General features: G+C 44.8%; 1 protein-coding gene across 4 annotated transcripts in view; it reads left to right on the forward strand.

Annotated features, from left to right (window-relative positions):
• GHR (growth hormone receptor) overlaps positions 1-15,228 on the forward strand; it is a 107,662-nt gene that overhangs the window by 78,262 nt on the left and 14,172 nt on the right. For all 4 annotated transcript variants that reach the window (XR_014224481.1, XM_082241891.1, XM_082241892.1 and 1 more), the window contains one exon: positions 14,693-14,834. Coding sequence is in view for 3 of the 4 variants with exons in the window: in XM_082241891.1 (XP_082098017.1) it covers positions 14,693-14,834 (142 nt within the window). In the remaining variant the exon portion in view is untranslated. The remainder of the gene's footprint in view (positions 1-14,692; positions 14,835-15,228) is intronic.

Genomic DNA, 15,228 nt, shown 5'->3' on the forward strand with positions numbered 1-15,228 from the left:
ATGAGCTGAAAGCTAGATGCTTGGAAACTGGCAAGGGAAAGGAAGAGGAAACAGGCCAGCTGGAGAGAATTTCTTTCATAAATCCTCACAGTTTCGCTTCCAACATGCATATCTCGTTGTTTATGAAGTATAAGCATAACACAGGATTCTGGTACCTTTACGTTGTATGACTAAGCAGTACTGTTTGGAGGCAGCCTTGTGAAAACAGACTGGGAATCGACTTAAAATCCTTTGCATGGTAACTGGTGTTTTCTATAAACTCATTTTTTTTAAAAAAGAAAGAATTAGAATTAGAAATAAAAATAGAAAGTCCAGTTCAGCATATCCATCTTCAAATATCTATAGGGCTGTCACATGGAAGATGGAGCAAGCTTTTTTTCCTCCCCTGCTCTGGAGGGTAGGACCTGAAGCAACAGAAGAAAGGAGATTCTGACTAAAGATCAGGAAGAACTTACTGACAGTAGGAGCTGTTTGACAGTGGACAAACTCCCACGAGAGGTTGTGGACTTTCCTTCCTTGATGGTTTTTAAGTAGAAGTTGGATGGCCACCTGCCATGGATGTTCTAGTTGAGATTCCTGCATTGCAGGGGGTTGAACTAACTTATCCTCAGGGTCCCTTCCAACTCTACAATTCTGTGATTCTGTTTTGTTTTTTAAATAACCATTATATATTCATTGTATATATAATAAAATCCCCACAAGCCACAGGCCAAAAGGAGGTGGTTGTAAAAAATAAATAAATTGGTATAACTGAGATTCCTGACATTAAGATCATCCCTGTTTTGTTTTTGTACTAGTTCCCTTTGCACATTGTAAGGAGAGTGTCAAGTGCTTTGGAGGTAGTTTACAGGACGAGTGACTAGACCACGGTTGGACAACCTGTGACCCTCCAGATATTGTTGAGCCATGGCTCCCATCACCCCCGACTATTGATCTCAGTGTCTGGGACTGATGGGAGTTGTTTGCCATACCTGGACTAGAAGTATAGGTATCCAGATGGTGACTAAGAGCATATTTACTCTCCAGATTTTATTTGCTTTCACCAGGAACCCCTGGGAACTATAGTTCACTGAGCTCTCTCTCTCTCTCTCTCTCTCTCTCTCTCTGTGTGTGTGTGTGTGTGTGTATCTCTGGCAAAGAATTCCCAACACCAAACTACAATTCCATAAATTATTTGAGGGAAACCATGACATATGTCCCAAGCCAATCGCTGATTTAAGTTGGGGAGATCAAATCTGTTGCTCCACCTGCTTTTCACCTCTTGCCACACCAGTCACTGGCATGTGGCCCCCAGAAAATGCCCCACAAAGAAATGCTGCCCTTAGGTTAGCAGACGTTCCCCTCCCCCGGTGTCCATGATTTGGGCAGCTCCGTGTTTAAACGTGGTGGAACTGGCACCATTTGCCTCTTGCTGCAGCCTCAGCGTGGAAGATACATCTGCCATCTCTTCTATTCCGGTCGTAGTGCTAGAGAGTTTTGCTGAGCTTTGTCAGGGAGGGAGGGAGATGCTTTGCATATGGACAGTGCTCGGAAATTGCTTGCTCAGCAATATCTAAAAGAAGACGGGGCACTGGGAGTGAGCGCACACCTTGTGGCTGCTTTCTGCAGCCAGGTGAAGATCAATCTGTCAGCATTTCCCTGCTGTTCTAAGAATGTTACATCGTGTGCCCTTCGGCCTGTGCTGCTGGGACTCCATCCAGGTTTACTCCCCGGTTCGGTTTCCTAGCTCATATAACAAAGTGTGGGCCTTGCCAATATCCTAGGACCTACAGTAACCTAGAGCATCATTATATAAGCTGTTGTAATAATAGAAATAATGTCACAAGGGTGATTCCACACCCCGGCCCCTCTGTGTAAACACTAGGAATAAAAACTGTACGGTGACAAAAATTTTGGAAGTGATTTATTTATTTTTTGCATCTGGGGAAAATCTCTTTCCAGCCTTAATAGTTCAAACTCCGAGAAAGAAAGATACAGACTGAAGCACATGTGACAATTATACCATAAAGGTGGAAAGATGTTGAACCATACATAGGGAATGTAAGAAAGCAGCAATTTTGATTCCGACCTGTGTTTGACGCAATCAGCGCCGTTTCTCTTCCGCTGCAATTCAGTTTCTGCAAAATACTATGTTATTCATATCTCTCTGTCCACCATGTCTTTGTCCCTGTGTGTTCCACTCATGCCTGCCAGCCTTCACACATTCATAGAATTCATAGAATTGTAGAGTTGGAAAAGGCTTCTTGATCCCAGAACGTGTGGAAATAAATGCCAGAGCAAAATAAATGCTGAACATCTTTGCAATCTAAAATAACTCAAAAGCAATTTGTAATATCTGGAAGCGAAGTTTCACAGAAAAACACAATTGCAGTAAGTGCTGGAAAATTGTTTAGATGATTTCTAAACCATTTTCAGCCATTTTTGTAGTGCCATTGTTCCCTGTTAAGCACTGATAATGTTCACTCCTTTGACAGATTGCTTAGAATTGTGGCCTAATGTTCCTGAGCTGATTCAGAGCTATGCAAGATGTGGTAATTTCAGGTTGGGTTTAGATACTGCCTCATGCTGGCATCTGGCTTACTGCCATAGAAGTGGCAAGTTCCAAGTGCCAGGCCCTGAGGAAAGCGAAAGAGAAGTAATTGGCTTCCGCTGTCAGTGACAGGGGAGGAGATTGAAGGCTCATGGGTAGGAGGGAAGGGGTTTAGTGTGGAATTGTGTGCCAGCTGAGATTAGAAGGCCCATAGCTCAGTGGTAGAACATCTGCTTTGAATGCTGAAGGTCCTAGGTTCAATCCTCAGCATCTCTAGGTAAAACTTGGGAGTCCTCAGTCTGGAATCTTGGAGAGCGGCTGCCTGTCAGAGTAGACAATACTGAGACAGATGGACCCAATGGTCTGAATCAGTACGGCAGCTTCCCAGGTTCCTAAAATCCAAGCCGCGGAAGAATACATGTGCCGCCTTGTATTTGAGGTGAGCATCATATGTGTGGCAGTAAACAGTTTTGAACTGTCCCCATTTGAATGGTATTACAGTGGTACCTCGGGTTACATATGCTTCAGGTTACAGACACTTCAGGTTACAGACTCCGCTAACCCAGAAATAGTACCTCAGGTTAAGAACTTTGCTTCAGGATGAGAACAGAAACTGTGCAGCAGCGGCGCAGCAGCAGCAGGAGGCCCTATTAGCTAAAGTGGTGCTTCAGGTTAAGAACAGTTTCAGGTTAAGAACAGACCTCCAGAACGAATTAAGTACTTAACCTGAAGTAGCACTGTATAGCCATTCATCAATCCTCCAACCATTCATGCAATTGATCAGTAGCATCATAAAATGCATTTTTGAGAAACTGAATATGTTCAACCCCCTCACGCACTTTGTGACAAAGCAGGGCAGAGGTTGCACATGTAAATCTGCACTGCAACATAAAAAAGCCTGTGAGAGCTTCAGATGTTGAAGAAATGTGTGCATCTCACTTCCACAAGTGCCTTTTCCTTTCTTAATTGTAGAAGAGCAGTAAGTGGAAGTGCAAATGAGTATGGGTGGTGGTCGTATATGCAAAGACTACCCCGTATTACTGATGGGCTGGTATGTCTTAAACCAGGGTTTCCCTAGCATTGTATAGATCAGGGTTTCCCAAACTAGGGTCTCCAGCTATTGTTGGACTACAATTCCCATCACCCCTAGGTAGCAGGACCAGTGGTCGGGGATGATGGGAACTGTAGTCCCAAAAAAGCTGGAGACTAAAGTTTGGGAATAGATCATAGGAGACAGGTGAAAGCAGCAGTAAGATCATAGGAAGCTGCCTTATCCTGACTCAGACCATTGGCCTACAGTAGGTAGCTCAGTATGGTCTACACTGACTAGCAGAGGTTCTCCAGGGTTTCAGAAAAGGGGACTCTCCCAACTCTAGCTGGAGGTGCCATGGGTTTAACCTGGGACATGCAAAGCCATATCTCTACTGCTAAACTGCATATAGACCTTTCCCACCAATAAATCACTTGTTTACTCCTTGGTTTACAAATCAGGATGAAGGCTTAAGCTCACAGCATTCATTATCCCACATTGTACGTGCTGTTCCTTCCGGTTAATTAAATCACTGGCTAATGTGATGCTCTGTTTAATCTGAAAACTTCATAGTCTTTTGTGCTAATAAGACCATCGCTTCTCTGTTGATGCCGCCTGCAACATCGGGCGGATGCCATACATGAGGGCAGCTTTGACTAGCCTTGCATTCTCTGGGTGTTTTGGACCACATCTGGGGCTGAAGGGAGTTGTGCTCCAAAGCAACAGGTTTGCCGCTCTATCATATGTTTTCTTCTCAAGGCTGTCTTTCAAGGCCAAAAAGCGATAGAATGAATCCAAGCCAAAAAGAGAAGCGGCAAGAAAAGGTCCTTAAAACTAAAACGCAAAGAGAAAGCAAGGAAGTGTGTGTCAGGGGAGAGAACAACATAGTTAGAAAGATCAATATAGGATAGGCTACAATTGCAACTCATTTCTGCTCCCACAAATTGTTTCTGGCTGCAAAACGGTGCAAAGTGGATTGCATCTGGCACCTTGTTTGAAAAAGCCCAAACCTTAACACAAAATACCCTCTTGAAGGTGCTTACCAAAGGAAGGTTAACAAAGTGAATGTAGCTCATTATGCCATGGACATTTTTTGTTTCCTGGGAATTGTTGGGCATGAAGTTGCCCTTTTGGCAGTATGTGTTAAGAACACACACACACATCCCGACAAAGACCCGGTACAGACAGCCATTCATAAAGAATTGGAAGCCAACAGACTGGAACTGAACTTCGCAAACTCTAAAGTGCTTGTTTTCTCAAGATCTTGGAATCCTCATAGGTGGGAGATCAGTGGAAACCCGTTGAAACAGGTTAAAAACTTCAAATACCTAGGCATCCACTTCCAATATAACACTTCTTGAAAATATCATTGTAAGCTGGCACTTAACGGAGAGGATCCTCTTACTCTGGCTATCACCCATTTCTTCTTTAACAGCTGGTTCATCCCAGCTGCGCTAAAGGTCTTTAACGCCAAAGTAGCCCCAAAACTCCTATATCGCATCCCATTATGGATTGGTGCAGTTAACCAATCGTCAGAACGCATCCAATCCAAATTTCTGCACAAAATCCTGAGGCTGCCAAATTGTGTGCCATATGCAGCCATGTGTCTGGAAACTGGTCAAGGGCTGCTGGAAACCAAAGCATGGCTCACCACTGTAAAATTCTGGCTCCGCCTACATTTAATGTCCTATCAGTCTTCTTTAACTTTCCACATGCTGGCAGAACCCCACCACTCCAAATGGCTAGCTTGCATTGAGAGCAAAATCAGAACCTGTGGCCTATCACTCGAGTCGCTGCTTATGTTCCCACAGTTGGAAGCATTCCGGACAATCAAATGCAGAATCCTTGAGATTGAATTCCAGGCCCTTTGCAGTGCAGCCAATAAAATCTGTTCCCCACTGGGATTGGGAATTCCACCCTTGTTTGGCCAGGACACTCCATATTTACACCAGCTTTATGATCGCCACCTACGCAGAGCTCTTTCCCTTGCAAGCTTTAACGTCTTACCGTCTGCAGTTTTGCAAGAGTTTTTGATTCTTGGAAATCCCATACTCTGAAAGATACTGCCCTTGTGGCACAAAAGAGGTCGAATCCATCACACACATTTTAATTTATTGCCCATATTATGCAAAAATATATGATAAGTATTTGGCCCCCTTTTTGAAGGAGAGGATTTATTGCACTGAATATTCCAGGGTGTCTTACCTGCTGAACAATTGTAGTAATGATGTTGTGGAAATTGTGGCAAGATTTTTGAGTGGTGCTATGAAATTACATCCCCATAGGTCCTAAGAGCCATTTTCGTACCTCACGATTTCTGGACAGATTTATCCTAAAGTTTCTCCTACTATGTTTCGTTAACCGTGTCATGTTCTGATCCATGTATATGATGCACTTTTTCTTTGCCAATAAAGGAGATTGATTGATTGAAGCTGATTGAATTGGAAGCAATTTCCCCCTTTGAAGCTCCATCCATGCCACTAAAATCTCATCTAGCAATGGTAGATTGATAGCTGTGCAAATAATCGGAGGTGGCTGCAGGGAGAGATTTGCTGAATGAGATCAAACCTTTTCAAATTGCAGCCCTAGGCCTGCACAGGTTCTGTGAGACATCGAGACAAGCAAAGCCCATCAGCCGTGCAAGGTGACATTTTGAGCCACAAATAAGCCTCCTAATTTTATTCCCTGTATGAGGCAATCATTTGGTGCGCCACAATGCATGGCTGGTAGATGGCATTCAGCTTGGGGAGTCACAAATCTTGCAAATCTGCCTTCACCGTCCACCAGTTAACGGAGCGTTAATACTGACAAGAGAGGATCACAAGCAGCTCCTGGTCTGGTCAATATGCTCCTGGTGTGGGGTTGTGAGGGGTGCTCAAGTACGCTGTGTGTGTGTGTGATGGAGAGAGATGCACTTGGACAGAAAGAAGGGGAGAGATGTATGTGTGGTCTGTGTGAGAGAGGGGGAGATGTGTTTGGGCAAAGGACAGTGATACATGTGAGAAAGATAAAGGAGAAGGAAGTTTATTTGTGGGTGGGTGGTCTCTGTGAGTGGACTGCGAGAAAGAGGGCGCAATGCACATGTTCAGAGAGAAAGGGGACAGATGTGTGGCTGGGTGTAAGTGCAGTGTATGAGCATGTATGAGAGAGAGATGCATGTCTCGTATATGCGCAGGGCATACATGAGTATGCTGTGTGTGCAAGGGAAAATAAGTATGGTGTGGCCACCTTGTGCCTTTTTTCCCAGTGTCACTACTAGACAGTAACTGCATTGTTGTGTGTGTGAGAGAGAAACAGAGACAGACAGGAATCAATATTGGGTGAGCTTCATAATCAGGACCAGCATAGTCCTGAATAATCACTGTAAGCATCAGGTTGTCTGTTGAGAGGTGGGGAGAGGCAGCAATGACTCTCTCTCTTTCTCTCTAATTCTGGGTTATGGCATGCCCACCCTCCAGCAGTTATGTCATGTGATGCCACACCGCCATAGCAGCCATTTTGTGACTGGTGCCTGCAGCACTTCCTTACCATTCAAAATGTGTTTGCTGCTCCAAAAAGGTTGCTAACCATAGAATCATAGAGTTGGAAGAGACCACAAGGGCCATCGAGTCTAACCCCTGCCAAGCAGGAAACACCATCAGAGCACTCTTGACATATGGTTGTCAAGCCTCTGCTTAAAGACCTCCAAAGTAGGAGACTCCACCACACTCCTTGGCAGCAAATTCCACTGTCGGAACAGCTCTTACTGTCAGGAAGTTCTTCCTAATGTTTAGGTGGAATCTTCTTTCTTGTAGTTTGGATCCATTGCTCCGTGTCCGCTTCTCCGGAGCAGCAGAAAACAACCTTTCTCCCTCCTCTATGTGACATCCTTTTATATATTTGAACATGGCTATCATATCACCCCTTAACCTCCTCTTCTCCAGGCTAAACATGCCCAGCTCCCTTAGCCGTTCCTCATAAGGCATCGTTTCCAGGCCTTTGACCATTTTGGTTGCCCTCCTCTGGACACGTTCCAGTTTGTCAGTGTCCTTCTTGAACTGTGGTGCCCAGAACTGGACACAGTACTCCAGGTGAGGTCTGACCAGAGCAGAATACAGTGGCACTATTACTTCCCTTGATCTAGATGCTATACTCCTATTGATGCAGCCCAGAATTGCATTGGCTTTTTTAGCTGCCACGTCACACTGTTGGCTCATGTCAAGTTTGTGGTCAACCAAGACTCCTAGATCCTTTTCACATGTACTGCTCTCAAGCCAGGTGTCACCCATCTTGTATTTGTGCCTCTCATTTTTTTTGCCCAAGTGCAATACTTTACATTTCTCCCTGTTAAAGTTCATCTTGTTTGTTTTGGCCCAGTTCTCTAATCTGTCAAGGTCGTTTTGAAGTGTGATCCTGTCCTCTGGGGTGTTAGCCACCCCTCCCAGTTTGGTGTCATCTGCAAATTTGATCAGGATGCCCTTGAGTCCATCATCCAAGTCATTGATAAAGATGTTGAATAAGACCGGGCCCAAGACAGAACCCTGTGGCACCCCACTAGTCACTCTTCTCCAGGATGAAGAGGAACCATTGATGAGCACCCTTTGGGTTCGGTCAGTCAGCCAGTTACAAATCCACTGAGTGGTAGCATAGTCAAGACCACATTTTACCAGCTTCTTTACAAGAATATCATGGGGCACCTTGTCAAATGCCTTGCTGAGATCAAGGTAGGCTACATCCACTGCGTTCCCTTCATCTACCAGGCTTGTAATTCTGTCAAAAAACGAGATCAGGTTAGTCTGACATGACTTATTTTTCAGAAATCCATGCTGACTACTGGTGATCACCCCTGAGTCTGAAACCAAACAAGGAAATTCTTCCAGCTGTGTGGCTTCAGCAGTCACTGTAATACTGTGACCCTCAAGGGGAGCAACAAAGCTTAAGAAAAACAGCTGGAAGTGAGGCTGGCCTGAATTTTGCATACTCGTTTAAATTAGGCAGCCTGTTCTTTGGCTGTTGGCTTCCACTCTTGCCTCTGACATTGTTGTCCAAAGGTCCCATTATCTGAGAACGTTGATCATCCTTCTAATTGTTCTAAACAAAATCATGCTAGGAGAGGTCAGCATGACCCAGTTAATTACATATATGGATCCCCCCCCCTTAAATGACTGTGATAACAGATTCCAATCCCAGCCTTTTCCTGTGTATAAAACTTATCTTTGGTTTTCAGTCTTCCCTTTCACATAACTAGTTCGTGCCAGGGACAAAGAAACAAGGGGATCCATGCCAAAGAAATAATATATCTATGTGCTCATAATAACTGGAAATATAATGAAGAGGCTTGGTTCAGAGAAATCTTGAAGTTAAGTGGTTTGTGTCCAGAGTTTCCCCCTTACCCTGGTTACACCATACACAGCATGGAACAGAGAAAGCTGCCTTATTCGAAGTCAGGTCATCGATTTATCCATCCCTATACCAGCTTCTCATACTGCTGACAACTTTTGAAGATCCTTCCCAATCCAGCTACCTCCATTTTTTAAAAAACTGGAGATTCAAGATATCTTCTGCACCGAGTTTTCATTTCCCCATGATGTAAAAGTTGGGGTTTCCAAACCCTTCGAGCCTTGTGCTATTTAGACATCAACAAATGAACCACAGCCTCAGTCTCTTGTCTAGGGTCAATATCTTATAAGAAATCCCGACAACAGCAACTCTGGTATCATGTGGTACCTGCTTATCTGGCTTATCAGCTCAATCCTGCCTAGGTTCTGGCTCGAGAATTCTTGAACTTACATCAGATCTGGTTTACCGTAACCACACCCATCATTGGGAATAAGGCAGAGGGTTTTCTGTAGCCTCCATAGCTGCTTGTATTTTTAATGGCCAGGTTTCTTGTGCCTTTTTCTCACCAGCTCAAACGTTCATTTTGCTCACTGTTTCGGATAGCTTGCAGTTCAGGGTTCCCTTCTCTTTGTAAAGCGCTTTTAAAGTTTTATCTTTTTGCAAATCACTTTGTGATTTTATTACAACCAAATAAACCAATTCACAATGTTACTTTGGACTGTTTGCTTGGCTTTCATTTGATATGTCTATATAATCACAGTAAGAAAGCCAGTTGCATTAACAAATATTTACCTTAGATTAAATCTTTTTGGGGCTGGGAGGGAGACTTAAAGTTTCTCTTTCATGTGTGCACGTGTGAGATCTGGTGTCATCTGGGTTCCCAAAACATGAGGCAGGAGTTTTGTTGGTAGTTGCTGCACTAGTTTTGTTGATACGCTGAAATCTTCCAAGGCAAAATAGAACAAACTGGAACTACAGTGGTACCTCTGGTTACGTACTTAATTCGTTCCGGAGGTCTGTTCTTAACCTGAAACTGTTCTTAACCTGAAGCACCACTTTAGCTAATGGGGCTTCCTGCTGCTGCCGCGCCGCCGGGGCATGATTTCTGTTCTCATCCTGAAGCAAAGTTCTTAACCCGAGGTACTATTTCTGGGTTAGCGGAGTCTGTAACCTGAAGTGTATGTAGCCCGAGGTACCACTGTAAGTAACTACCGGCCAGTTGCCAATCTATCCTTCTTGGGCAAGGTTCTTGAATGGGCAGTCACGCGCCAGATCTAGTCACTCTTGGAGGAAACTTATTTTCTAGATCCATTTCAGTTGGGGTTGAGGCCCAGTTTTGGCACAGAAACTGCTTTGGTGATGACCTTGAAAATTAGTGAGCCTAAATATTTAGCTTCATGAGCTCTGGAGAAAACAGAATAAATTCGGAACTGCTTTGTTGGGAAATGTTGTGCCATCAATCCAAGATCTGGAGAGGAACTCTAAGCAGATTTGGTATCATCATATTACCATTGAAGCATTTTCCAAGTCTCTAAATGTGTGTGTGTGTGTGTGTGTGTGTGTGAGAGAGAGAGAGAGAGAGAGAGAGAGAGAGAGAGAGAGAGAGAGATTGTGTTAAAAATTCCAGGTGTTTGCCAAAGCTCAAAACCGTGGGGTTTGGCCCGTGACTTCCTGATCCGCCTTGACAAAATGAGGACAAAATATATTAGCCGCCCTTGGGCGAATGGCCAAGCTAACAGACCACAGCAAGTGATTTAATCTACACAAGGCTGCCCTTGTGGCAGGAAGGCCACAGACACCGATTGGCTGGCTGGCCTAGAATGTTCAGTTGCCTGGTTTGAAGTTATGAAAGACTGTGATGAAAACCAGTTACATCATGAAAGACCCACTTGGTTTGGTGAACATACCATACCTGTGCTAAACCATTATTAATCCCCTGATGCATGCCTCTGCTTCTGCTTATCATCTCCCTCTCCACAAGGTATATTTGTGTCCCCTGCCCCATGTTATGGCAACCGTTGCAAATATTTGCTGCCACCTAGTGTAGCTGGGTATAATACCGTAGCATCGATTAACATTCATAGGGACATAAGAAGCTGCCTGATACCAAAAAATCAGGGCATTTCTCCATCTAGTTCACAGTGGCTCTGTGAGAGCAGTGGCTCTCCTTCAGGCAGAATTCTCTCCCAGCCTTACCTGCAGGTTGTTGTTTAGTCGTTTAGTCGTGTCCGACTCTTTGTGATCCCATGGACCAGAGCACGCCAGGCACTCCTGTCTTCCACTGCCTCCCGCAGTTTGGTCAAACTCATGTTCGTAGCTTCGAGAACACTGTCCAACCATCTCGTCCTCTGTTGTCCCCTTCTCCTTGTGCCCTCAATCTTTCCCAACATTAGAGTCTTTTCCAGGGAGTCTTCTCTTCTCATGAGGTGGCCAAAGTATTGGAGTCTCAGCTTCAGGATCTGTCCTTCCAGTGAGCACTCAGGGCTGATTTCCTTAAGAATGGATACGTTTGATCTTCTTGCAGTCCATGGGACTCTCAGGAGTCTCCTCCAGCACCATAATTCAAAAGCATCAATTCTTCGGCGATCAGCCTTCTTTATGGTCCAGCTCTCACTTCCATACATCACTACTGGGAAAACCATAGCTTTAACTATATGGACTAAACCTGGGGACCTTTGGCATGCATTGCAAATACTCTACCACTGAGCAGTGGCCCCTCGGTTTCAAACCTGCCTGCTACCACTCCAAGGTTAGTTATTTGGTTGGTATTTTTACTACCCTCAGTGAATTAAAATTTCCTTGATAAATTCACACACACACATCTTAGCGCATGCTAAACTCAAGTAGAATAACAATAGAATATCAAAAGTACAGGAGACTCCCCATTTACGCAGGGGTTGTGTGGAGCCCTGCGTACAGAAGTGAAATGTGCTTAAATGGGGAATCTCCCTCTGCACCTCCAGCTTGTGGGGTCTTCCCCAGAGCCCAACGAGGACATCCTCTTTCGGCTCCAGAGAGTCTCCTCATGAGCAGGAGGCTGAACGCTCGTATTAAGAGTTGACCAGGGTAGTATGCAGGCCAATTCTCTACCCCTCTTTGGGTCAAATTACACCATTAATACTATTCACAATACTATTAATACACAATTAGCAACTACATCTGGGGTTTTTTAACTGAGGTCCATGATTCACAGTTGCATAAACTGATGCAGAAAGAAAGGCTATGGGAAACAGAGCTACAGGAAACGGCTGTGTTTTTCTATCCATATTCTTTTCTTTTTACCATTTTCCTGCCATTTCTATTCTGTGTATCACAAAATGGCGGAGGACTATTTTCCCTCCAGATGTAATTGGTTTACAGCTCCCTGCAACCAACAAGAGCAATGGTCAGGGGTGGCAGAAGTTGTGTTCCAGCAAATATTCTGGCCGTCCGCAGATTAACTGCCAATGGCCTAGAGTACTGGTCTTCAACTGGTGGATCCCCTTGAACCAAGGAAGGTTGCAACAGGAGTACTTCCAGGAGGCAAATGTACAGTAAAGAGTTAAGAAATACATCACCAAATGCATGTTTGGGTCTGAGAAGGTTGACGATACCTGCTCTAGAGGTAACAGGAGGGTTAATTGGTCAACTGCACTATGTGAAGACTTAAGAAGCAACCTGCATTGGCATGTGGGAATCAAAAGTGAAATAAGGTTTTACAGTGGTACCTCTGGTTACAAACTTAATTTGTTCCAGAGGTCCATTCTTAAGCTGAAACCGTTCTTATCCTGAGGCACACTTTTGCTAATGGGGCCTCCCGCTGTGCGTGCGCCTCCAACCTGCAATTTCCGCTCACATCCTGGGGCAAAGTTCACAACCAGAAGCAGCTACTTCCGGGTTAGCGGAGCTCTTAACCCGAAGCGTGCATAACCAGAAGTGTTCGTAACCAGGGGTACCACTGTATTTGCAAAGTGCCATCTAATGGCACAACGTCTGGCACCATGTCATAGGGCATACAGAGTGCAACAGCACTCCAGTTGGGAAGGGTTAAAAAGATGTAAATGAATAAATAAAAATAGTCTGGGGAAAGCAAAGCAAAAGGACAGCTTTTTCCAGGACCTCTCTGGTGTGCTGCCACTTACAAATTAAGGCTGCTCAGAATGTCCCCGGGGGATTAGCGGCTTATGTAGCCATTGTGATCCCAAGGACAGAATCCCGGCAAAAACCACCAGAGCCTGCTTCTTTGTTGTTGTTCTTGTTTTATTATGGCCATGGGTTTTAAGCTGCGGCCTGCACTCTGGACAAGCTGCAAAGCAGCTGCTGCCAGTTCAGTAGCACCGGATAATTGTGCATTTAGCCAACATAATTCAGAAAGCAAGTGTGTCACCTTCTCTCTGAAGGTTATCTTGGGATCATCGCTGTGTTCTTTTCCACTCCTTGGCAATTATGGCATAGCCAACCCTAACATAACACTATAAAACCGTGACTCTGCAGCTCTGTGAAACCAGGCCAGCACAGCATGAAACTTGGGAAGCCAAACGCAACTCTACAGTACAGAAGTTGACAGCAGGAGTCCTAAACTTCCTCTACAGTAGAGGCAGACTGAATATTACTTGAGAGGGAGCTTCATAGGTGAGGTGACACCAGTGAGAATGCCCTGTCTCATGTCACCACCCAGGACCCGTCCAGATGTCCTTTCCTTGGCCATTTGCCATGATTTGTGCTCATGCTGCTTCAGACAGTAATAAGGTGGTGGCATTTGTGGAAGCATCACAGAATGAATCTACCACTAATGTACTATTGTTGTGTTAAGTACAGAATAAACCTAAAATAAAAAATAAGTCTGGAGGGTGGGTCTGACAAGAAAGCCCTGAATGGGGAAAGGCAATAAAAGGTTGAGAAACACTTCACTGCAAATATTAGGCTGTGAATTTTTTTAGGGTGCTGGTTTATTTAAATATAGCATTGTACGTTACAGTTCTTCCCATGTGAGCTGTCTGGTGAGGGCTTTGTCCTGAAAGCCAGCCTAGAAATATTTAAACTCAGGACCATGGGGCGGCGTTGTATAGAACATCATCCCACAACCTGGTTGCCTCCAGATATTGTTGGACTGCATCTCCCGACAGCCTCAGCCAATATGACCAACGGTCAGGCATGATGAGAACTACAGTCAAAGCATATGGAGGAAACCTCGTGGGGGCAGCTGGTATGAGAGGAGGAATGTTTTGAGCAAGGGTGGGCAACATTTTTTGAGGCTGAGCCGGTTCTCTCCCTGGCAGACCTCTCGGTGGGCCGGAGCATGCGCACCCGTGTGTGTGCTCAACCTATTTCCGGCACTCTTCCGGGTCGGACGAGCACCGGAAATAGCGTATGCGCACGGGCGCTCCTCCCTCCCAGAAGTGCGCCGGAAATAGGGTGCACACACACACACTATTTCCAGCCCTCTTCTGACCCGGAAGTCGGTCCCCGCAGAGAGAATAAAAATGACGCTGTGGGAAAAAAAGCACAGAATCCCCACACAGATCCACAGAACGGCTGTGGGCTGGTTCCAGGAAGCTCATGGGCCGGAACCAGCTCATGTGCCTTAGGTTGCTGACCTCTGGTTTTGAGCATCTGCAAATGTCACAGTCAATATGCTACAAAGCAGGTATATTTGTGGCTATGCCTGTTTGTGGTGCCAATATGTGAGGGGAATGACAAGGCACGGGGATATACGGTAAATTTTAGTTTGGAGTCTGCGTTGCTATTTTAATCCCTCGATTGCTGTATTTGATCTCTTTGAAAACATACTCACTCTTTCCTTTTCTTTCTCCCTCTCCACTTTTTACATACAGATTTGCCAGGAAAACCACAGTTCATTAAGTGCCGGTCACCTGAACTGGAAACCTTTTCATGTTACTGGAAGAATGGCAACTTTTCCCATTTAACAGCTGCCGGAGCCGTGAAATTGGTGTATGCAAAAAGGAACCTAGAAAAGTACGGAGGAATTGCTGTCTAAAATGTGTGTTCCATGTTATAGCACCAGAAATGAGTATCTGGATGAAGGTTATGAAACTGGGGGGGGGGGCAGTTCCTCACACCATAACCTATGCCATTCATGGATCTCCAAGACCCTGAATCTCATGAGGTCAGTATGGAAAAGTACAGACGACAATAATTTCAGTATTAACAGTGACCATTCACAAAAAACAGGCACATTGATAACAGGGACCCTGTCATCAGTAAGCAAATTAATACACATAGCTGTAATGTGAGAACACTGAATTATCAATACATCCACTACATGTGTTAATAAGGTTTCAAGGGTTTGGGGTTGTTGCTGGGTTTTTTTGTGGTTGTTATTTTTGCAAAGTCACATACAGGTGGCCTT

Source organism: Podarcis vaucheri, assembly GCF_965113315.1.
Source record: "Podarcis vaucheri genome assembly, chromosome: 11".
Taxonomy (NCBI): domain Eukaryota; kingdom Metazoa; phylum Chordata; class Lepidosauria; order Squamata; family Lacertidae; genus Podarcis; species Podarcis vaucheri.